Source organism: Lactuca serriola, chromosome 5 (genome assembly GCF_051521515.1).
Source record: "Lactuca serriola cultivar US96UC23 chromosome 5, Lser_US96UC23_V15, whole genome shotgun sequence".
NCBI lineage: Eukaryota > Viridiplantae > Streptophyta > Magnoliopsida > Asterales > Asteraceae > Lactuca > Lactuca serriola.
This window is the reverse complement of record NC_136412.1, coordinates 317,345,998-317,370,318: the sequence shown is the minus strand read 5'-3', so window position 1 is coordinate 317,370,318 and position 24,321 is coordinate 317,345,998. Positions and strand designations below refer to the sequence as shown.

Below are 24,321 nucleotides of genomic sequence, written 5' to 3'. Positions count from 1 at the left end.
GCTTGTAATTGTTAGTTCCAGAAAGTTAATAAAATCATATCTCACTAGTTCACCCATGGACGTAGGTCATCTTGACCAAACCACGTTAAATATCGTGTTCCTTTTATTTATGTTTTTTCAAAAGTTTTGTGAGTTCACCGAAGTTTGTTTTTGATATTTGTCTGAAGTATTTAACTTATTTTGTTGTCACCCAACAATGTTGACAAACAGTGCACTTGATTGTCAATTTGCTCAAGTTTGGATCTCGGATGAGGTTTCTTATTCATAAAATAAATAATTATAAGGTTCTCATTTGTGATTAACTAACATCAATTTTCGATTTAAAGTATAGCAAAATGGATATTACTTTGACAGTATTTCTATGTATCCCTTATCATAAATAAACTTGAACATGCACTACCTCATTATGTGTTGTAATTGAAGATGTCAGAATCATATAACTTTTGGTTGGTTATCCGATCGGAAGCCATAAATGCCTATCGAATTCTCTTGTTTTTTTACTATATTTTCTATTTTAGTCTTACATGCATTTAGTGTTTACATAGTTGATTGATTGTCGTCAATACGGTCAAAAATAAACCAAATCTACCCGGTAGTATACTAAGTACTCGGGTTGATTCCGCAAGGATTTCAAGGTTAAATTAGGTGTTCAAAATAATAAATAAACTATTGCAAATATGTTACTTAACGGTTGTAAATTAAATCTGAAAAACAATTGAAGCTTCGTAATTCAGAGAATACAAAAACAAGACATAAAGAAAAAGTGAGAACGATATTACTTTTATTTTAGTTGCTTAGATGATTATACTTTCCATGCTTATCTTCCCCTGGATTCCATATCAAATACAGAGACATATGTAAGGTTAATTAACATGAAAATGATATAATCTTGGGCACACAGTATCTTGATCTACTAATTGTATTTGTCCCTATGTTTATTGGACTAGGCATAACTAGTAGTTTCCTAATAGTGTGTCTTACAGTTTATCCATTAAAAGTTTATGCATTCCATATTAAAATTTTGGAATATTATATATTGATTCACTAACCATGTTAAATCCTATACTAATTGAAATTTTAACGTTGAGTGAATTTACAATATGATATCTTAGATCAATTAACAAACACGAGGTGAAAACACAACTTCAAGTACTAATCAAATAATTAACGTCTAAAACATAAAATTACTAGAAGTTATTTGGAATCAAACCAATAATCAAAGTGTGTTCATCTTAACATCATATAATATTACCAAAATCAATCTCAACATATTTAGCCTTCCTTTCTTTTCATAAATACATATATGCATCATGATTAATTTCTTCATGGGTGTAAGAGACTTGTAGGATGATGAATTGATAACAATCAACTTTTGTAGTTGAGTTTTTGATGTTCTTGATGGCTTGGGAGATGTTTCTTACTTCCATGGTTTGTCAAGAAATGTAAAGGGCGTCCCTTTAGGGTTATAAATCTTCATCTACTTATAGGAGAGGATTGGGAAAAACTGCTCTAGCATCTTGAGACGCACTGGGGATGCTCTTTTAGAGTCCTCAAACCTCGTGCTAGCTGCTATGTGAGACGTCATGTTAGGCTATTCGGTATCGAGTTACGAAGGCTATGCGTGGGGCTTACGTGGCAAGGCCACCTACGCGTGAACACCGCCCTAGGCGCGCTTAGGTGCCTTGTGGCGTAGTGGACATCAGAGACGAAGACATCCAATTAAAAAGAGAGAGAGGGTGTAAACGGCTATTTTTTTGACCGTTTGAGTTTACAAAAAAATAAATAAATAAATAAATTTTAAATTTAAAAAACACCCCCTTTTATCTATATCTATCTATCTCTCTCTCTCTCTCTCTCTCTCTCTATATATATATATATATATATATATATATATATATATATATATATATATATATATTACAAATTCACTCTTCATTTTACACTTTTAAATCCAAAAAATACTCCTACTTTCTTTCACTTTTCTTCAAAAAAATGGATCCCAACCAAAATACTTCACTCACTCCAAACACCCGAAACACTTCCAGTGATTATCAAGCTTATATGCAATTGTTGAATTCTCCAATCCAACAACAACATTTATTCACTAACCTTCTCTACAACCCACAATTCTTCCAACAACAACGACCACAACAACAATTACTCAACGTCAATTCATTCCCTAATTCCAATGTTTCCAACAACAAGCTTCTCCACAATTCCAAACTCAATCATCTCAAGTCCTATTATCTCAATCCCAAACCGCGAACCTCGACAACGACGATGTAATTGTCCAAGAAACACCACAATCATCTCGAAGAAGGCGACCAGAAGGAAAAGGGAAAAAGAAAGCAACGACTTGGAACGAAGAAGAGGAAGAAGCTTTAGCAAAAGCTTAGATTTTCATATCCAGTGATTTGAGAAAAGACAACGCACAATCTGGAGAAAAATTTTGAAATCGTGTCTTGGATCACTTTCACGCACTACTTGGAAGGAAAACGGATCGGTCGTACGATGCGGTCAACAGAAAATGGCATGATCTTCACGCGATTTGCACAAAGTTTAATGGCATATTTGAAAAATCTAAAAAATATGCATAAAAGTGGTTCGAACGATTTCAACATTTTATCAACCGCGTACTACCAATTCAAAGTGACCAACAACGGTAAACCATTTGGTCACCAAAAAGCATGGGAAGTTTGTCGTCAAGGTCCAAAGTCCTTAATTCGGAGACATTGCATTTAGACTTGACCACCGGCTCCAACAAAAGACCAAGAACTTCTAAATCAGACACGGGGTTTGGGTTAGACCTCAATGATGACGTCGATGTTGCCGAGGGAGAGGGTCCACCTGAAGTTCAACTCTGTCGACCACTGGGAATGGACAAAGCAAAACGGGCGGCGTCTTCAAGCGGGAAAGCAACCGCAACTAGCGACGACGGGCTTGTGGAATCCATAGATAAAACTTAAAGTTTTCTAAAAAGAAAATACGAATCCACGGAGGAATTTCGTCGCAAAAAAATCGTTCTTACCGATCTTCAAATCATAAACTTGAAGCCTCTACCGGATCTCGACCCCGAAAATCTCGCGATATTTCTCAAAATCCAAGAACGTGTCCGTGCTAAGTATGCTGATTAGGTTCTAATATTTATGTTTTAGTTGTTATGTTATGTGTTTTTTTAAGTAATTTAGGATAAATACGTAATTTGAGATTTTTTTTTTGTTTTAAATATTTTAGGATTTGATCTTGTGTGTTTTAAAATTAATGAAATGTGTTTTTAATTTGTGTTTTATTTGAATTACTTTATTTAATTTACTCTAATATTGTAAAAAAATTTAAAAAAAAAAATGATGTTGAGTGGTAACCATTTCTAAGGGTTAGTAGTTTGATAGTGGGTTTGTAGTAGATGTGATATAGCACTAATGTGACGTCACTTTGAATAGATTGGGTATGACCATACCCCTTAGCCTTAAACACCGAACTTCCATTTTTTTCAAATTATTTGATCTAAAAAGGTGTCTTATGTGAGGTTTAGAGTCCCAAGACGCCATACATGACAATATCCATAAATTATTTTTCCATTTAACCATACGAGACACTATCAAGAAATTATTTTTTCATCCGCCATACAAGACGTCTTATGTGAGACGCCATACAGGAAGCACTTATTCAGAATTGATGAGATAAAAAATTATTCTACTTTTGTCCTCAAAACATATTAAGAATTCTTTTGATCAACACAAAAATCTAATAAAGGAATTTTTTTGCCTTAATAAAAAGGGACGTTATTTTTAGAGAATGGGTTGAAGATTTGAAGAATATGGTTGGTTTTTCCTCTAAACTACATGAGGCCAATGGGACATTGAGTTCTATCATGTTTATTTTTGTCTACTTATTGTTTTAAGTGCGTATTGGGTTGTAATATATAGTCAAATCTTTTAAACAATAGTAGAATGGTAGGATGTTATTATGTTATTATGTTTTGTGTAACTTGGAAATTACGCGTAAATTTGCAACTTATTGTATTGGAATCTTTCTAAATTTCAGAATTTTTTTGGTGTGTTTGAGTTGTTGGATTTCAAATTATTCCTAAATAGTAGAAGTCTTTCTAAATCTTATAAATTTAAAGATTTATTTTTGCAATTTCAAAGTTTCAAGACCAGCCATATTCAGTGATAAAGTGAAGGTCAAGTCATTCCATAGCATCAAACTTAAATCTCACAGGACATAATATATGTTGACACCTTTGGACCAAACATAATCTGAATCAGGTTCAAAGAACGGAAAATTATATTTTGGAAGTGACAAAGTGAATGACATATAGTTCCAAAATACATAACTTAAATGTCGTGACACCGAATATATGTTGCAACCTGTGGATCCAACATAATCCGAGGCATGTTCAAAGAACATCAAACTGTTTTCTCAAAAGTGAGTAAGTAAAGGTATATTATTCAACAATATAATTTTAAATTTTGTGGGACATAATATATGTTGCCCTCCCAAATATATGGTGCAGCATGTGGGCCGAACGTACTTCTAATCAAGTTCCAAGAACGTAAATTATGTTAATGCACAACCTTAGGAATATATATATATATATATATATATATATATATATATATATATATATATATATATATATATATATATATATATATATATATATATATATATATATATATATATATATACAAAAGTTCAATTGAGAAAAAATAAAAGGATGAGAATGATGGAATCATTCTCAGCCAATCATTTTATATATGTAAAACATATTTAGATTAAGTCATTAAAGACTCGTTGTTTTTCTGAATCGTTCATTCGTTCTTCATCAACAACATCTGTTATTCATTCGTCTAGATCGTTCTTCTGTTCTTCATCAACATCATATCTTCTCCATCAACATCATCTGTTCTTCATCAACGTCACCTGTTCTTCATCAAAAAAACATCAACGTCTCCTGTTCATCATCAAAAAACATCGACACTTCATAAAACATCAATTCTTCATCAAATATCTTAATTATTTCATCAAAATGTTGTGATTCATCATCGGAAACATTTATTCGTACTATTAAGTGTAAGTCGTGATTCAATCTTGTCCAGTTTCATTGATGTCAAGCAAAATCAATAAACATAATCCATATTTATCGATGTCACATCATTTTGCGATCACCAGTCATCGAAACTTCATCAATCGAACCTTCACCAATATGAAAAAAATAGATAGCAATCGAAAGTGCATCAACATAACCATATATTTGAAGATTTTTTTTAAATCGATTTTCAAGCTTGAAAACTTCGTTTTTCATAAAAAATTTCACAATTTTTGATCTAAACCTACTGATTATTGATCAATTTTGATAGGATTTGATTTGTGTTGTAATTATTGGCTCCAATTGTTAATTTTTTTACCATAATTATATAAGTTAATTTATTTGCACGCCAACTGTTCGACGAAATGCATAAACTAAATATATCACGTAATATTTACAAGTGAATATGTCTTTACACGAGAATCAATATATGTCTTTTAAAAATACAGAGTAATTATGTAATTCATATGTGAATAACATATAAAAATTATTTTCACATGCGAATACATGTAATATTCACAAATGAATACAAGTAATATTCATAAATGATAATGTATTTTTTCGAGAAAAAAAAACATTGTTTTAAGGTCCTAAGCAAGTTTGTAATTCATATGTGAATAACATATAAGAATTATATCTGCATGTGAACATATGTAATATTCACAAATGAATATATATGTAATAATCAAATGTGAATATATATGTATTATTCACAAATGAATAAAACTATCAATAAAACCGATGACTACAAAATATATAAAGTTAAAGATAAAAAAAGTATTTGATAAGAATATATATTTATTCACATACAACTAATCTTTTTAAGTTAATAAAATAATTATATAAGCATATATATTTTTATTAATGTTCTATTCATTTGTGAATAAATGATAACTTTTTTCTCGGAAAATTATAAAAATAGAAAAACGTCATTTTGAGGCCCTAAACAGTCCCGAATGGCCGAAAAACACCGTACGTCACGACGAAGCTGTGAGTTTTGTAAATCGCACCATTTTACATCAAATATGCGAATTTCGTCCAATTCCGAGACTAAACTTCATTGCGGCAAATTGTTTTGATGATGTCACTAAATTTTCATTCCTACTAGTGATGACCTGCTATGTATTCATATATAAATAAACTTTAGAAATCATTACGACATATTTACTGTTGATGTTACTAACTTCCATCCCACTAGTAAAAACATCGTTGTAATCTGTTATTTGTACTTATGTGAATCAGCTATACATGTATATTTATTTATTTTGTGAATACAACCTTTATATATAAAAATAAACAATACACTATAAGAATTGGTTTGTGAATAGTTTTTTTGTATATTGTAACAATATTATTTTATATGTAAAATCAACATTATAGTAAGACAAACAACATTGTATTGGTTAATGAATATCATTTGCATTTGAATTTAACACGATCAAAATGAAGAATATATTAAATTGTATAACATTTACACGTGAATATAAAAACATATTATCTTCATCAATGATATCTTCTCAATTATGTCAACCAATCGTCAACCACCAGGATATGAACAAACCATTGATTGAAATGTTATTCTTTTATTGAGTTATAACGATACCTAAAAAACATGTGAATACACATAAAAAATGTTAAAAATATACTTTTAGTTCATAATAATAGCGATTTATCACATTCTAATTATCACATGATATATTCACACATGAATGTATAATCATATGTGAATATTATATGATATATGTTGTGTATATTGTATATTTACATGTGATATTACATTGTATATTCACAAATGAATATTACATAGTATATTCACATATGAATATTATATGGTAGATTTACATGTGAATATTAATTATATAATATATTTACTTGTCAATATTACACATTCTAGTCACATCTAAATATTGCATGGTATATTCATTAATGAATATTACACAGTATATTCACATATGAATAATATATAGTATATACACTTGTGAATATGATACAATATATTCATATTTAAATATTAAACGATGCATTCATTTATGAATATTACATAGTATTTTCAATTGTAAGTATTAGATGATATATTCACTTATGAATATTATATGATATATTCATATGTGAATATTACATAGTTTATTCACATATGAATATTACACAGGATATTAACATATGAATATTACAAAGTATATTCACAAATATATATAATTTTTATATGTTATTCACATATGAATAACATATAAAATTATATATTTGTTTTGTGTTTTAATAATTATATACTAATTAAGGTGCGAAAACATATTCATATGTGAATATAACGTGGTAATTTTAGTTTATGCATTTCATCAAACAGTTGGAGTGCATACAAGTAAGCTTTTTTAAAAATGCTAAAAACATGATACTTTCACTATTTAAAACTTACAAAATAGTAGATTGATAGAGAATTATATGAAATTTTTCAACAAAAAAATGATTTGATGTTTTTTAACCTTAATTTCGAAATTTTGTTTGATGATCGATGTTGAATGAATGATATGAAGTGAAACTGTTGTTGATTATCGATGATGTTGATCTAATGACACTGGGAGTATAATTAATCGTAGATGTTGAAGATATGCTCGTATTCAAGAAAAATTGAAGGTTTGATTGAAAGAACCAAAAACGAAATTTTTTTGTCTACTATTGAATGACGTTGATGAACGTGTTTTTGACGAAGATGGATGATTGATTAACATCGGATGATGTTGATCGAGAATTTAATTGAAGAAATCTGGATGATCGTTGAAGGTTGGAGAAGAAATTTGGATGATGAACAATCGAGTCGTAATGAATTTGAATTGTTATCAAATTATTCACAGTTACGTATCTGTGATTGAAGGATATCATATCATATTTACAACTTTGTCACCGTGTATTTTATGTTAAGGTGCTAATTAAATGATTGGCTGAGAATAATTCCCCCATTTTCAACCTTTTTTTCTCAATTGAACCCTCCTATATATATATATATATATATATATATATATATATATATAGTGAGGTTCAATAGAGAACCATAATTAACGAAGGAACCAAGTAACCAATCTTTTTTTCAACTTTAAAAACTTATTTTTTATCAAAAAAAAAATTAAAAATACAGAAATTCATAACTTTTTATCCTTTTTCCAATGATATAAAATTCGATTTTTTTTACGTCAAATTCACAATGTGAATCTTCGAAAATTCACAACGTGAATCCGAAAAATATTTTTCACATTCACAATGTTAATATATGAATTTAGATATTTTTAGATTTTTTTTCGATAAAGAATAAGCTCTAGAAGTTGAAAAAAAATTTTGGTTCTTTGAATAACCCATAATTATGGCTCTATATTGAACTTTTCCATATATATATATATATATATATATATATATATATATATATATATATATATATATATATATATATACCATATTTTAACTATAAAACATAAAAAAAATATTTAATAATATTATTTTCATTAAATGTGCCAAAAAATTACATAAGAAAAAATGAAAAGACAAAACAATATTACAAATATTCATCAACATCAACATAAAAACCTTATATTTAATTTTTTTATAAGTACCTTATATGATTTAACTTTCTCTTAAACATCTTATCTAGATAATTAATTAAGAATGTTATAGAAAATCAAATCATCCTATCTTATCACTGATTTAAATAAATACATAAAATTATATCACCTTATAATGTGTATTAGTTTTATTTTAATTTTTATTCTAATGTTATTAGTTTAATATAATTAAATCAGAAAATTTAAAATTTAAAATTTGAAATAAAGAATCAATAAATTGACAAATGGCTTGACATTAATTAAAAAGTCTAATATTATGACACATGACAAAAAAAGAATAAATATATTTTTTATTAACATAGGATGATTTGATTTTCTTTATTCGGTTTCACAATCACTCGGGATTATATAAACAAAATTTCAAATGATAATCACTTGATTATATTGCAATACAAGAACGATGATATGAAGTATAATGAATAATAACACAATGACTGCCAACCATTTGGGTTTCTAACTTAATATGAATGGTTAGTATTCATAATAATTTAACATAATAAGCATTAAAAGCTTCTTGTTAATGCAATGTAATCATTAACTCTGTTTAAGACATTAATACAATTTGAAGTGAATACCTCATTGCCAGTGGCGAAGTATGTATGGGGCCAAGAGGGGCAGTGCCCCCCCCCCCCCCTTATTTTTGTGCTAGAAATAAGAAATATACTTCAAAAAAATTAATTACAAGGCCCTTTATCTTCAAACTTGGTATTTGGCCCCTCCCGAATCAGACTCCAAGCAAGTATAGTCCGACCAAATCAGACTCCAGAAATCACGTTCGGTTCTTCCCCAATTTGGTTGAATCGTTGCTACTGTTGTCGCTAAATCGCTGCTTGTTGTCGCTGCTGTTGGTCTCACACTCTCACTCTCGCTATCGCCCATCGCACCAAAAATCAGGTATGAAATCCCGAATCTTGTTCTTTCTTTTCCAGTTCACTTGCTCTTTGTTCTGAATTCTGATTGAATGTTGTGTTGTATGCCTGCACTGTTGTTGTTGTTGCCTGTTTGCGAGTTACTCCTCTTTTCTCTCAATCTCTTGGTCCAAACTCCAAATTAGGGGTTAGAATTTCTCATATCAATTTGTCAATTTGGTTTATCAGATTTGGTGTAGGAATTAGGATAGTAGGATTCTATAATTTCTCTTGTCAATTTGTCAATTTCTCCTGTTTGCACTGTTGCTGTTGTTGCCTCCTGTTTGCACTGTCGCTGATGTTGCCTTCTAATATATTTATTCTAGATAGTGGACACCAAACTGGAAGTATGGAATAGAAAAAAAATTGATTTTGTTATGCTTCAAACAAAACTGATTAACTGAAAACAAAGATGGATGAAACCCTTAGACTATTTTTATAAAATTGATTTGGTTGTCAATTTGTCAATTTGATTTGGCTGTCAATTTGTCAATTTGATTTGGTTTTACTTTTCAATTTTCACAAACTAATAATTGTTAAATGAGTTATTGGTTATTGTTCTAATTTTGATTTTGATTGAATCATTTGTTCCCTCATTTTGATTTTTATAGATATAATCATGGGAAAGATGAAAACCTTAGACTATTTTTACAAAAGAAAGGCAGATGATAAAGAAACTAATCATGAAAGTGAAAAGAGTAAACATCACAAAGCTTCAACAAGTGAGCCACAACCGCAAGAAACGGAAAATCAACAAGAGAATGAGCCACAACCGCAAGAAAAGGATAAATAACAAGAGAATGAGCCACATCCACAAGAAAAGGAAAATCCTAATGAAGTTGATTTGAAGAATCTAGAAGGAGATCCCGCTAAACGAAAGCAAATGTGGGATTATCCGGTTAATTTAAGAGAGCAAGTGAGACGAGCTTATTTGAATTTAGGACCTTTCCAAATACATCTTAAGGAGTAGCAAGCTAAAGGTTCAACAAAACATCCTCGTAGATTCAAATATTCTTGGTTCAACATTTTCCCTAATTGGCTAGAATATTCTCCAACAACACACGCTTCTTATTGTTTTATTTGTTATATATATAATGATAAACCAAGTGTGTGTCATGGTTACGATGCATTTACTGTTAAAGGAGTTGACAATTGGAAAAAAGTTAATGACGAGAAAAATTGTGCGTTCTTGAAACATATTGGTTGCTCACAACATAGAAATACTGTTGCATTTGTTGAAAACTTGATGAACCAAGCAGCACACATTGAAAATATCATAGTGAAGCAAAATGAAGCGTGAATATTGAAGAACCGTTTACGCTTAAAAGTGTCAATTGACACAGTTTGTTGGTTGACCTTCCAAGCTTGAGCTTTACGAGGACATGATGTAAATCTTGATTCCAAAAATCGTGGTAATTTTCTCCAACTTCTAAAACTTCTAGCATCGTATAATGATGAAGTTGCAAACGTTATATTATAGAAAGCTCCTTATAATTCAAAGTATACTTCTGCGGACATTCAAAAAGAAATTCTTAGTATTATTGCAAATAAAGTTCGAAAGCATATTCGTAGTGAAGTGGGGGATTCATACTTTTGTGTCATGGTTGATAAGTTACAGGATGAGTCTAAAAAAGAGCAAATGGCGATAGTTTTGAGATTTGTTGATGCGAAAGGAATCATACATGAAAGGTTCTTGGATTTGGTTCATGTTAGGGATACCTTATCATTAACCTTGAAAACAAATATGTGGAGACAACTTTTACACTATCAATTTTATGTTATTAAAATCCATGGCCAAGGTTATAATGGTGCGAGTAATATGAGAGGGGAATGGAACGGATTACAAGCACTTGTTCTTGAGGATTGTCCTTATGCATATTATGTTCACTGCTTTGCTCATAGATTGCAACTAGCCTTGGTGGCTGTTTCAAGGGAAATTATTCCGGTTCACCAGTTTTTCACAAACTTAATTTTTACAATTAACGTAGTTTGTGCTTCCAGTAAGCGTCATGATGAGTTACAAAAAGAAAAGGCAACTGAGATTGAACAGTTATTGGAACTAGGTGAAATCGAATAAGGTAAAGGATTGAATCAAGTTGGGACATTAAGAAGAGCTGGTGATACACGTTGGGGTTCTCATTTTCGTTCCATTTGTAGTTTGCTTAACATGTTTGCTTGTACTCGTGTTGTTCTCCAAGGAATAATTGATGATGTATCTGCTACTTATTCTCAACGCGGAGATGCTGATGCAACTTACTGTTATCTGAAATCATTTGAGTTTGTGTTTATTCTTCACCTGATAAAGGAAGTAATGGGAAAAACTGAAATACTTTCTCAAGCTCTACAAAAGAAATCCAAAGATATTCTTAATGCCATGGAGTTAGTTTCAACAACAAAGGAGGGTCTAAATGATTTTAGAAACAAAGGATGGGATTCTTTACTTGCACAAGTAAAGTTTTTTTGTGAAAAACATCAAATAAATATGTCAAATATGAATGCCCCATATACTTCTACTCGATACCGGCCTCGAAAAACAGACAATCATGTTACTTTTGAACATTTTTATCGAGTGGATTTGTTTACAGCCACATTGGACAAACAGTTACATTAGTTGAATAGTAGATTCAATGATCGGGCGATGGAGTTGTTGAGACTTAGTTCTAGTTTAGTTTCTAAAGTGGTTAACGTTGATGAAATTTGTCTTCTTGCTGAGAAGTATTATCCTAAAGATTTTACGGAGCAAGAGATGATTCAATTACGATATCAATTGGAGATTTTTAATATTGATATCACAAAGAATCCCAAACTAAGTGGTGTATCAACTATTGCTGACCTATGCAAGCGTCTTGTGGAAACTCAGAAACGTGAGACATACTATTTACTTGATAGAGTGGTTCGGTTAATCTTGACACTTCCGGTTTCTACCGCAACAATAGAGAGGGGATTTTCAGCAATGAAAATATTCAAGAACCGTCTTCGCAATAAGATGTCAGATGATTTTCTCGCAAACAACTTGGTGATTTACATAGAAAGAGAAATTGCTGAAAACATTAATTCGAAGTCTGTAATTGATGAATTTAAAGACATTAAAGGTCGTCGGGCTGAGTTGTAATTCTTTTTCTAGGTGTTTTTTGTGTTTATTTGTTCAAAACAATTTGTTTTTTAAGAACGTTAATTTCAATTTATAATACTTTCGGTCCCCCCTAGTTAATTGTTCAAGCTTCAGCACTGCTCATTGCGTTGTGCACATCATAATACAATTTGCATTTGATTGAAAAAAAAACCTTAATTTATATTTGTTAATATCAACATATTTTTTATGTTATAAATATGTCTTAAGGTTTAGGGTTTAGAATTTAGTCTTTCTAAGAACCCAACCATGTTAACACCGAATTTTGAAAATATCTTCGTCATTAAATATATTACAGGCATGCTTCCTATGGTTTGAAAACCTCGTGTCCTATACAAAATCCTATATGTGCTCTTCTTTTTGTTAGCCTTTAAACTATTGGGCACATCCTTTCCTAGTTTATCACTCCTTAACAAAAGACGATTTTTCGCCTCCATCATACCTTTGTGTTTCCTCTCTTCCTCTTTTTTGCTCCATATACGGACGTCTCTCTTACACATCTCAACTTTTATATTTACTAACCCTTAAAAATGAAGTTTGAGAGGAGGAATCAGGTCGAAATTTCCCCAAACAACCTGTGTTTCGAATAATCTTACTTCCTTGCACATATTTTGTGTTCTATAAGTGACTCAAATCCATCATCTAATGTTGCACTCTTCACAATGAAGATGGTTTTCTACATCTAAGAGAGTTTTCAAACTCATAATCGAGCAAAATTTTCTAGTACCTCCTGAAGGTTTCATAAAAGAAAAAATTTCATTATCCAATAACTAGTGGTTGGGAATCATTTTCAGGAAAATAAGGTAAAATGTTCGGTATAGTTTCAACATCTAAACGAAGAGCTATTGCTCAATATGGATAAGATAATGACTCATGAATTGTGGGTTGATGATGTTTGGTTTATACAAAAAAATGGTAGGTTGTGTTCTTAGATCCGTTTTTAGCTTACATAATGTTGAAACATGTTTAATGGTTGGAATACATAATGTTTATATTAGTATGTATTTTAATTTATTGATTTTTGGAAACGGCAAATGATTAAACGGAAGCCTACTCGCATATTCGAACGAGCACCCCGAGTTCGAGCTCCTTTACAGGGCAAACCCAGCCCCCATAGGGGTTTCCAGGGAAAATTTCCCCACGTGTGGCACAAGTTTAAGCGGCACCCAAATTGGGTTTTGCGGGGATTGAACTCCCGGCCTCTGACCCCACGTGGGTATTAAACTCGGTACCTCTTCCCAGCTAGGTTGGAAGTCATTGGTTTTAATTTATTGATGTTAATTGGTTTTGGTATGCATATGCATGTGTAACATCCGCTATTTTTCGAAACCATAAAAAAAAGTTTTCTTTATGCTTTAAAAATCATAATATCTTTGTTTATGGAAAATCTCTGTAATAAAACATTATGCGGTCATTGTTTCGTTTTATTAAAAAATCTTTGAGTGAAGATATTTTTTCAAAATACAATACCCTAAGGATGTCATAATCAATACAGAACATATGTTACAGCTTAAAGACATAATGGTCCTGAAAACTATTACATGTTGTCTCTTAATCACTCGACATCCTAATCAAGTTCCAACAACTTCAGCCCTGTTACATGTGGTGAGACACGTAGGGTTTTCAATACGACAATATTATTATTATGATAATAATTTATAGTTATGAAACCTATAAAACCAACTATTGCCAAATAATATGGATATATCCCATAACTTCGACATCTATAACACCTTACACCTATACACACCCATCCCAACCGATTCTCACAAATCTTAGTCCATGATTATCATGAAGAATCAACTTAATTAGTGAATCGTTTAGATCAAGCTTGGACTACACAACTAAGTACTTCCTTGGCCAATGTAAGTCATAAAGGAAATTTACTCCATCAGAGTATTTAATGAATATGGCTTCCCATTTCACCTACATATGTGGGTTATAAGTCCACACTGTAACACCAGTCAAAATAGGTCGAGAACAGTCACATATGATCATGTCAAACAAATAATATAATAAACTTACTTTTGTAGTTCATGGAAAATTCTAATACAAATATGAACTTTCATATATACCTTATGGTATAAATCACAGTACACATCCATACAATTCCAAAAGATTTTAACAAATCTCAATGTCGCATGAAGAAGTTATGATAAAACTCTAAAACTATAAATCTCTGTAATAAGAAGAAATTAAAATATATTGCAAATTAGCTATTGGAATCTAAAAGAAAATTGTAGTACTCGGAAATACCTATGTGTGGATATAAAGAACGTCCTCGTATGCAAAAGATATGATCTTCCGAAGATCTAGCAGCCTAAGAGCATGACACGTGGCACAAACCCTAATCAGCCATGCTTCGTGATGTGAACATAAAGGTTCACGATGTGAAAGTGATCCAGGACACTTCTCAAGGATAGAATGTAGATGGAAAGTCTATGGGAGTGATGTGTTTAGACTTCACGACGTGAACATAAAGGTTCACGACGTGAAAGTGTTATCCGGACACCTTCCGAAACAAGGACCGAAATGGCAAGTCTACGAGGTGATGCAACTATGCTTCAAGATGTGAACATTCATGTTCACGACGTGAACTTGTCTTGGACAACCTATAAATAGCAAGTTCGACCCTAACCCACCTTACACCAAAATTTCTTTTCTCTCACTCGTTTGCAGAAGGTGTTCCTTGTCCCAAGCCCGACGATCACAAACCGCTGACTGTTTCTAGATAGATTCTATCAAATCACGCTACTATGATGAGTTTCACAGCCTCATTTTTTAAAGTTTTCAGGGGGGAAATACATGATAACTGTTATATATAAGTTAATATTATGTAACATCCCAAAAATCAAGGGTAAAAATTTCATTTTTATTATAATTAAAACACTATTGTAACTTTGTCCAAACAATGAAAAAGCATTTCAAATAAAACAATTATCATAGTTCATTCCCAAAGATCACATATTACTAAAAACAAGGGTGTATGTGCAGCGATCGTCCGGAGCTCTTTCATTTGAAAACTGGAGTACCTGAAACATAAATTGAAAACTGTAAGCACAAAGGTTAGTGAGTTCCCCAAATACCACATACCATACATGTCATGCATAACCGTGAGCCATACATATCATTCATATACCATAATCAATAAGAGTGTTATGTGCCAATCGCAGTCTTGCCATTATGTCACGGGTCGCCTCGTGGTCTTCCTTGCCAAGTCGACGACCACAACCCTGGGTCTTTTAGAGAAGTGCCAAGAGCCACCACCTGGTCTTCCATGCAAGTATCACAAAGACAGCTAGCATACAATCTACTGCTACTTACTAACAATTGTCAGGAGCCGCCTCCTGGTCTTTCATACAAAAATACCAAGGGTCACCCCCGGGTCTTCCTACCGTACACAACCAAATGGGTCGGCATTGGTTCCTTCGACCCATAGAACAATGAGGAGACTCACCTCGAATGTAGAACCTCACTGAAAGAATTACCTACCTGCTACCCTGACGACACCTCCGAACTATTAGATCAAAATAACACACAATTAGCAATTGGAATCCATCCCAAGGCCCACCAACCATACTTGGGGTAAAATGACCATTTTACCCTTGACCCCAACATGAACCCAAACTAAGGCCCAATTCCAATAACCAAGAAGGCCCAAAACCAAAAGATCCACAAAGGCCCACTAATGGCCGAATTATCCAAATTGGACCCAATCATATATGGGCCTTATCCTAAGCCTATATTTTCCTTAGATCCAACTCAGATTACTTCAAGAACCCCCTGGGACAAATTTAGTCAAATACATAAACCAAAAGACAAGATCCATAATCCATATCGACCGAACTCGTCGAGTTGGCTAATCAACTCGCTGAGTTGACCCACATCAACTCAAAAACAGGGTAAACCAGAACAACTTGCTGAGTTGACCCACCAACTCGTGGAGTTCGCCCAAGACCCAACAACTTAATGCATTAAGTTGCCTTCATCGAATCCAAGAGCTCCAAAGCTCAGATCTCGACCAAAATTAGACTAGAAAGGGTAAAGTTTTCAACTTTATCCCTAGGAACCACCTATGTGGGTCCAAAACCAAACCATGGACTTGAAAGAGTGAAGGCATAACCATTAAGCACTTAATCATCAAAGACAATACTCTAAAATGCAGATCTAACCCCATAAGGCTATATGGCCACGTAAAGTTTCCATCTTTGCGCTTAAGCATGACTAGAAGGAGCTCAAAAGCTCAAAAAGGGCTAAATAAAAGACTTAATGGATGCATGAAGCCCATAAACCCATAAATTTGGCACCTTTATGCCAAAAGAGCTCATGAAGATCATATATCTGAAAGAATAAACACTTGGGACTTCTACTTTCCCATCAACCACCCATCCATGGCTAAAAGCATAAATCTAACCTAAGAAGAGATCTAAGCAAATATTAAGCACGGTTAGAACTTTATACCTGAAACATGCTGGAAACAGAGAAGAGAATCAAGACCTGAAAGCTCCTACTTGAACTACCACCTTACACCATGCTTCTCTTCTTTTAATGCGCTTCAGACACACCAAAACACACCGACGATGAGCTCACAACACTCAAGGAGGCCCTAGGGTTTTGAGATTAGGGTTAGGGTCTATGGAGGCTGGGAATGAGGCCAACACCTAGGACTTAAGGTGTTTAAATAGGGTGCAAAACCCTAAAATTAAGGTTTCTCAATCAGCATCCAACTCGTTGAGTTCCCTTCACCAACTCGCCGAGTTTGTCCATAAAAACATGTGACCCAAAAGCCTCCAACTTTTCGAGTTTCCCACCAACAATTCGTCGAGTTGGTCCTTAGGAAAAGGGATTTATTTCCGAAATTAATTTTCTAGATTCCAGGTATTACAACTTTCTCCTACTTAAATTAGATTTCGTCCTCGAAATCGGTCCATATTAACACACATATCAAAACAAACAACCTGAGCAATACAATCAGAAATTTTGCACATAAGACAATCTTCCCAAGACACCCGAAACCCAAATGAAACATCCATCCCAAAAACAACAATCAAACCTTCAGCCCCTGAAAACCGCTTCTACCTTTCTGAGACCTAAAATCTATTATGGTCTGACTCCCCTGACAGACTGCCCGCGCTGAAACAACTCCAAGTCAAACTCTCAACAAATAACTGACCAAACACATCACTTCCAACTATGAATATACAACGACCTATCCAGCTCTACTGAAACCATCCTTAGAACAGTTCTTCAACCCCGATGAAGAATGAAACCACAATTCCTTGAAAAAAAACCACTCGTATCTCACCTGAATTCTGAAACCTAAAGTCTACATGGTCTGACTCCCTGTCAGACCTCCCACACCAAACCGCCACCATGCCAAGCTCATAGAGTTTCGTACCAACAAAATGCTTCCAATAACTGATCACATCGTTGCTTCCAAAGGAACAATGTCACAGACCGAATACTGCTATAGAACACTTTTACTCGATAGAAGGCTCAGATAATCCTTCGAGTAGAAGATTTATCCCTACAACGGTTTGAATCAGAGGAAAGTTGCAAAACAGGGTCAAATCAATTACTCCGAGAAGAGAATCAAGACCTGAAAGCTCCTACTTGAACTACCACCTTACACCATGCTTCTCTTCCTTTAATGCGCTTCAGACACACCAAAACACACCGACGATGAGCTCACAACACTCAAGGAGGCCCTAGGGTTTTGAGATTAGGGTTAGGGTCTATGGAGGCTGGGAATGAGGCCAACACCTAGGACTTAAGGTGTTTAAATAGGGTGCAAAACCCTAAAATTAAGGTTTCTCAATCAGCATCCAACTCGTTGAGTTCCCTTCACCAACTCGCCGAGTTTGTCCATAAAAACATGTGACCCAAAAGCCTCCAACTTTTCGAGTTTCCCACCAACAATTCGTCGAGTTGGTCCTTAGGAAAAGGGATTTATTTCCGAAATTAATCTTCTAGATTCCAGGTATTACAACTTTCTCCTACTTAAATTAGATTTCGTCCTCGAAATCGGTCCATATTAACACACATATCAAAACAAACAACCTGAGCAATACAATCAGAAATTTTGCACATAAGACAATCTTCCCAAGACACCCGAAACCCAAATGAAACATCCATCCCAAAAACAACAATCAAACCTTCAGCCCCTGAAAACCGCTTCTACCTTTCTGAGACCTAAAATCTATTATGGTCTGACTCCCCTGACAGACTGCCCGCGCTGAAACAACTCCAAGTCAAACTCTCAACAAATAACTGACCAAACACATCACTTCCAACTATGAATATACAACGACCTATCCAGCTCTACTGAAACCATCCTTAGAACAGTTCTTCAACCCCGATGAAGAATGAAACCACAATTCCTTGAAAAAAAACCACTCGTATCTCACCTGAATTCTGAAACCTAAAGTCTACATGGTCTGACTCCCTGTCAGACCTCCCACACCAAACCGCCACCATGCCAAGCTCATAGAGTTTCGTACCAACAAAATGCTTCCAATAACTGATCACATCGTTGCTTCCAAAGGAACAATGTCACAGACCGAATACTGCTATAGAACACTTTTACTCGATAGAAGGCTCAGATAATCCTTCGAGTAGAAGATTTATCCCTACAACGGTTTGAATCAGAGGAAAGTTGCAAAACAGGGTCAAATCAATTACTCCGAGATGATTTAATTGTTGGAATAGTGTCAAACCCATCATTAATCCCACTATGAGTGACTTAGCATTTCTCAATCAACAAGTTACCCGACTCTCACAAGAAACCTCAAATCATAACTACTAGCCGGAGCACCATGCCACCTTTTAACTGCTTTCCAAAGCATTCGAGACCTTCCTGGTTCCAACTTGTCTGCCAACTATTTGAAATGCTGGATTCCTGCCCGGTTGTTGAGCCAAAAGACACTCATCTAGTCGCCCCACGCGACTTCCGAAAGGAAACTTTGACTGGAAATTATTGCTAAACTAAAAGCTATAGAACCAACTATAGTATTACTTCATACCTGGTCTCCCACGGCCTACCAATTCCTAATTCCAAACCTGTTGTCGCCCTCCCACAGCCTTGCAAACAGACCCACCATGGCCTAAACCATCTGAAGAAATCCATTAGCAAATCACAGATTTGCCACAATCTCCCCGCTACACAGGGATCAGTGAATGCTACGAGTCACATCGCAGTCTTACAACACTCCTACTCTATCTGCGAACTCATGAATGCTACGGTCCACCCCGCAGTCTTACAACACTCCTACACTATCTGACCTCTAGTGAATGCTACGGGCCACCCCACAGTCTTACAACACTTCTACACTATTTGCTAACTAGTAAAGGCTACAGGCCACCCCACAGTCTTACAACACTTCCACCTTACCACAACTATCGCCCAAAGCCTTACCGCTAATCTATCAATTCGAACACATCCAATGTTGGGCATGCACTCGACCCAACACCTGAGTTGAACTCGAGTCATGACTGCAACCCCAACCTGGGTCCCCCAAATCCTACCATCAAACATTAATAAGATGTAAACCCAATGTTGGGAAATTTCCCGAACTCCCAACTTACACAATCCTCAATCCAGACAGCCACTTGGACCCCCCCCCCCCCCCGATGGGGATGCAAAACTCATCCTAGTTGCATATTTGCTTCTGTCTTGAATACTTGAACGGTTCTCCCCCACTTTGACTCGACTAAGCCTTTACAACACATGAGAATCGAAGGATTCCCAATCCTTCTTACCCTCTAATGATCGATCCACTGACAACCAACACTTACCAATGCTAGTGTCCCATCACTAACCATGCCAAAAGACCACACAACCTCTAAAGACCATCTGAACACTTTTCAAATTCCAGAAACAGTGATAATCCCAGATGTTCAAAATGATATCACACTGAAATCTTGAAGTCCATAGGACGTATGCGCTAACCAAAGCCTCAGCAACAGACTACCTCCCTCGGCACCCCCTACAAATCAATCCAAGCATAGTGACTGAAACCATTGAATCATGACGATGTCGGATAACCGGCCTGCTAAACAAGGACCACAGACCTTCGACCCAATGCCCTTGAATTGATCTCGACCAAAACCGGAAATAACAACCGAACACTTTGACCTCTCTATAAATGAAACAACTCTTACTAATCCACTAACGATTTATGGTAGGCAAACGGCATATAACATTTCTTGAAGATATAACCCAAACATAAGCAGAGATATAAACCAAAGATACGCTTAGCCAAAACCGATGCAAGATTCCAACAAAAAAATTTAGATAAAACCGAAAATAAAGCAAAAGATACATACCCACAAAATCGCATGCTAGAGTCCTGACCTCCCTTGTCTGACACTGCAAAGCCCGACTCCTCCCCCACTGGGGTCCTACCTTACCCTCCGTCTATTGGTAATCCTCAAAGTAGCCGGAGCAGACGCACTCACTGCTCCTCCCTTCAACATCGGATAGTCGCCCATCTTGTGGCCCACCTGATCATAGTGAAAACATAACGGCCTTGCCCCCTGAGGAAAATCCCTGCTGACATGTGTTGGACAAGGTGTCTAAGTCCATAACTTATTTGGTATATACTTGACCCGACCCGGCATGGTCCATTTGGGTTGCACTTCACCCAAACTATTTATGGATAATTTTATGAGAGTTATACACATATGTTTATTAATATATTATAAGTTATAATATATTAATATGAAGTCATGTTATTTAATTAGTCTTAGTCTTAAATTAATTATGAATTAATTTAGAGATTAAAAGGAAGACTAATTAGATTGTGGGCTATTGGTTTTATATACTGTGGGCTAACACTCATTTGTTAATGGGCTAGGCTTATATGGAAGTCCATGGATGATCCATGGAGCTTTTAACCCATGGATCCTTGGAAAGGAAAAGACATGGGTTATTAGGGTTTCACCCTAATCATGTACACTATATAAGCATACTTATGTTGCATGAAATAGCCACTAGTGACACTAGTGTGGTTTTGTGTGTGTGGCTGATTTTCTATGTGTGTATACACTCTCTCAAAGTTTTCCAAGTGTTTGTGGTGATTTTTGATTCCATTTGAGGCATTCACACTATTGGTGCTTGGCTCTCAAACTCCAAACAATCAACCATCATCAAAAGGTATGTATTTCTACTAGTAGTTTTATGATTCATAATCCTTATGCTATGCTAGCTAGGAAGAAACCTTGGAGATTATTATTTGCATGTATTTTAGAAGAAAACATAGATCCAAGGTTTATTAGGGTTGCATGCACACTTAGGAAGTGTTAGATTGCTCAAAACCCAACAGTGGTATCAGAGCCTAGGCTTGTTTTCTTGAATACTTGATGCAAATTGCTGAAAATCGAAGTTTATGTGTTGTCTGCACAACAGACTCGCCGAGTCCATGAAGGGACTCGACGAGTCCAAGACAAAATTCATCCAACTCGGCAAGTTGGTTCATGCACTCGACGAGTTGGACCCCCAGACAGCATATCTTCGAGTTTTGGTGCTGGAATTGGTCTAGAATCATTACCTTAAACTGTTTTGGACTCATAAAACCTATTTTTGATGTGGTAATGATGATGGTGGACCAATTTCAAAGTTATAATCAAATTTCAAGTTTATATGTGTTCATATGATTCTTGAAATTGTTGATGTGGATGTTCATGTTCATATGAGTTTGTTAGATCATAGGAATTATTTGCAAATTGTTTGTTAGTTAAGTCTTGATCTTAATGTGTTTTAATGGAATTCTTAATTTGTCCTCAAGTTATGGAATTCCAAGAGTTTTTTCTTTTAAATGTCTCTTTAAGAAGTTGTAGGTTACATTTTCTTGAAGAGTTTTTCCCATAAATGTTTTATGGACTCCATAATTTGTCTTCAAGTTAAGGATTTCCAAGAGACTCTTCATTAAAAGTTTTAAACACTTAATTAAAACTCATAAGTTATGAATATCCAAAAGTTTATGAATTGTTCAAAACTTGCCCTCAAGTTTTGGAACTTGTAAAGTCTCACACAAACTTTAATTCCATACCCTAGAAGTTTTAAAAGTTAAAATTCTACACTTATACTATTTATAACATTAATGGTTAATTATTATATATATGTATAAGAAAAATTCGTTTTACCGTTAGTAGGCCTCATTCACGAAGCCGGTCTATAAGGTGGGTATAAGGTTGTTGCCTATAAAATGGCGACTTAATGGGTGTCCACTCGCACCCACCGTTTGCTTGACTGGAGGAGGGTCGTTAGCCGAACGGGTGGGACAATGACTTTAAATTCTCATTAAAAGTATGATGAATATTATAAAGTAACTAAATGTTTTATTTAATTCCCAATCTTAGTTACTTTAGGAAAAATGTGAATTTGGTGCTAGCCCATGGAATTCACACTTTGTACCTTACCAAGTCGTTGGTGGAGCGTGTGTGGTTAACCGGCACACTAACTTGGACTAGTAAGGATCACGAAGGGTGACTTAATGTTTGTCATAGATCAATGGAGCGTGTGTGGTTAACCGGCACATTGATTGGGTGATAATATTAAGGGTACCAAGTGAATTGGTATGGTTATTCACACCTTGTTTTGTGATCCTCGGCATCCCAGTCACAAAATTTGAGAGGGCACACTCGAGATTGAAACATGCCATTGAAAAGTTCAATGAATCTCAAAAGATTTAGGAATTTCAAATCCAATTAAAACCTAATAAATTATTTCATTTTTCATGGTGGAAATTGGTGAATCGTCATTCGCCTACCTTCAAATATTTTATAGCTTGGATTACGGCATCCCTCTTCCAAATTATAAAATATTGTGTTGGGTCCTAGCCTTAATATTTCATATTGGGTGTTATATTAAGGACTTTGAATCAACTAACTTGATTTTCTCCCATTATAGATGTCTGGTTCAGACAACTATGATCTTCCAAATCTCTTGAAGATGGTGTCCCTCAACATCATGCTTCACTTCCTCCACCTCCACCAATTATTCTCCCTCACCCACAAGTTCTTGAAAAGTTTAAAGTCACTCAATCCCTATTGGCAAGCATAGTCTATGTGTGCTCACATCTTGGAGATAAAGTCACATATTGACAAGCTGGGACAGTTGGGTGTCAAAGTCCCGTGAAAGTTGGATGTTCAATCACTTTCTTAGTAACATAGTGAGTCTCTTTGGGACTACTATGAGACGGACTATGACATGACCCTTAATGATGTTATCTATTTGCTTGGTGTTGTGGAATCAGCAATGATTTGGAACACCAGTAAAGAAAATTTGATTAAAAGAAGAACTTCCCAAGTCTTAAATGGACATTGACAATGGTAGCATTGGATATCTAGAAAAGCATTTCTCTTCCCAATGGAAAGGGATCGGCTATAGTCAACTCGGTTGACCAAATAGTAAAGAGAAAGGCTAAGTCTGAGATAGTCCTATGTGCCATTACCAAAGGGTCCATGTGTTTTGTTGCCAAAGGAAGGGGCATTGGTTGCAAAGCTGCCCTATTCACCTGAAAGGTCATAAGGTTGATCAAGTCAAGAGGTTTGACTCTACTTCGGGTAAAGTCCACTATCTAACTC

The 24,321-nt window shown here is 34.5% G+C and overlaps 2 protein-coding genes across 2 annotated transcripts; both read left to right on the top strand.

Moving 5' to 3' along the window:
* Nucleotides 1–11,772: 11,772 nt before the first annotated feature.
* LOC145050873 (uncharacterized) lies at nucleotides 11,773–12,216 on the top strand. Its single transcript, XM_078999064.1, has one exon. It carries the CDS (start codon nucleotides 11,773–11,775, stop codon nucleotides 12,214–12,216), a length of 444 nt encoding a protein of 147 aa, XP_078855190.1.
* A 27-nt stretch (nucleotides 12,217–12,243) lies between these two features.
* LOC145050872 (uncharacterized) lies at nucleotides 12,244–12,717 on the top strand. The gene has a single exon (XM_078999063.1). The coding sequence runs from the start codon at nucleotides 12,244–12,246 to the stop codon at nucleotides 12,715–12,717; it is 474 nt and encodes a 157-aa protein (XP_078855189.1).
* The last annotated feature ends 11,604 nt before the right edge of the window (nucleotides 12,718–24,321 follow it).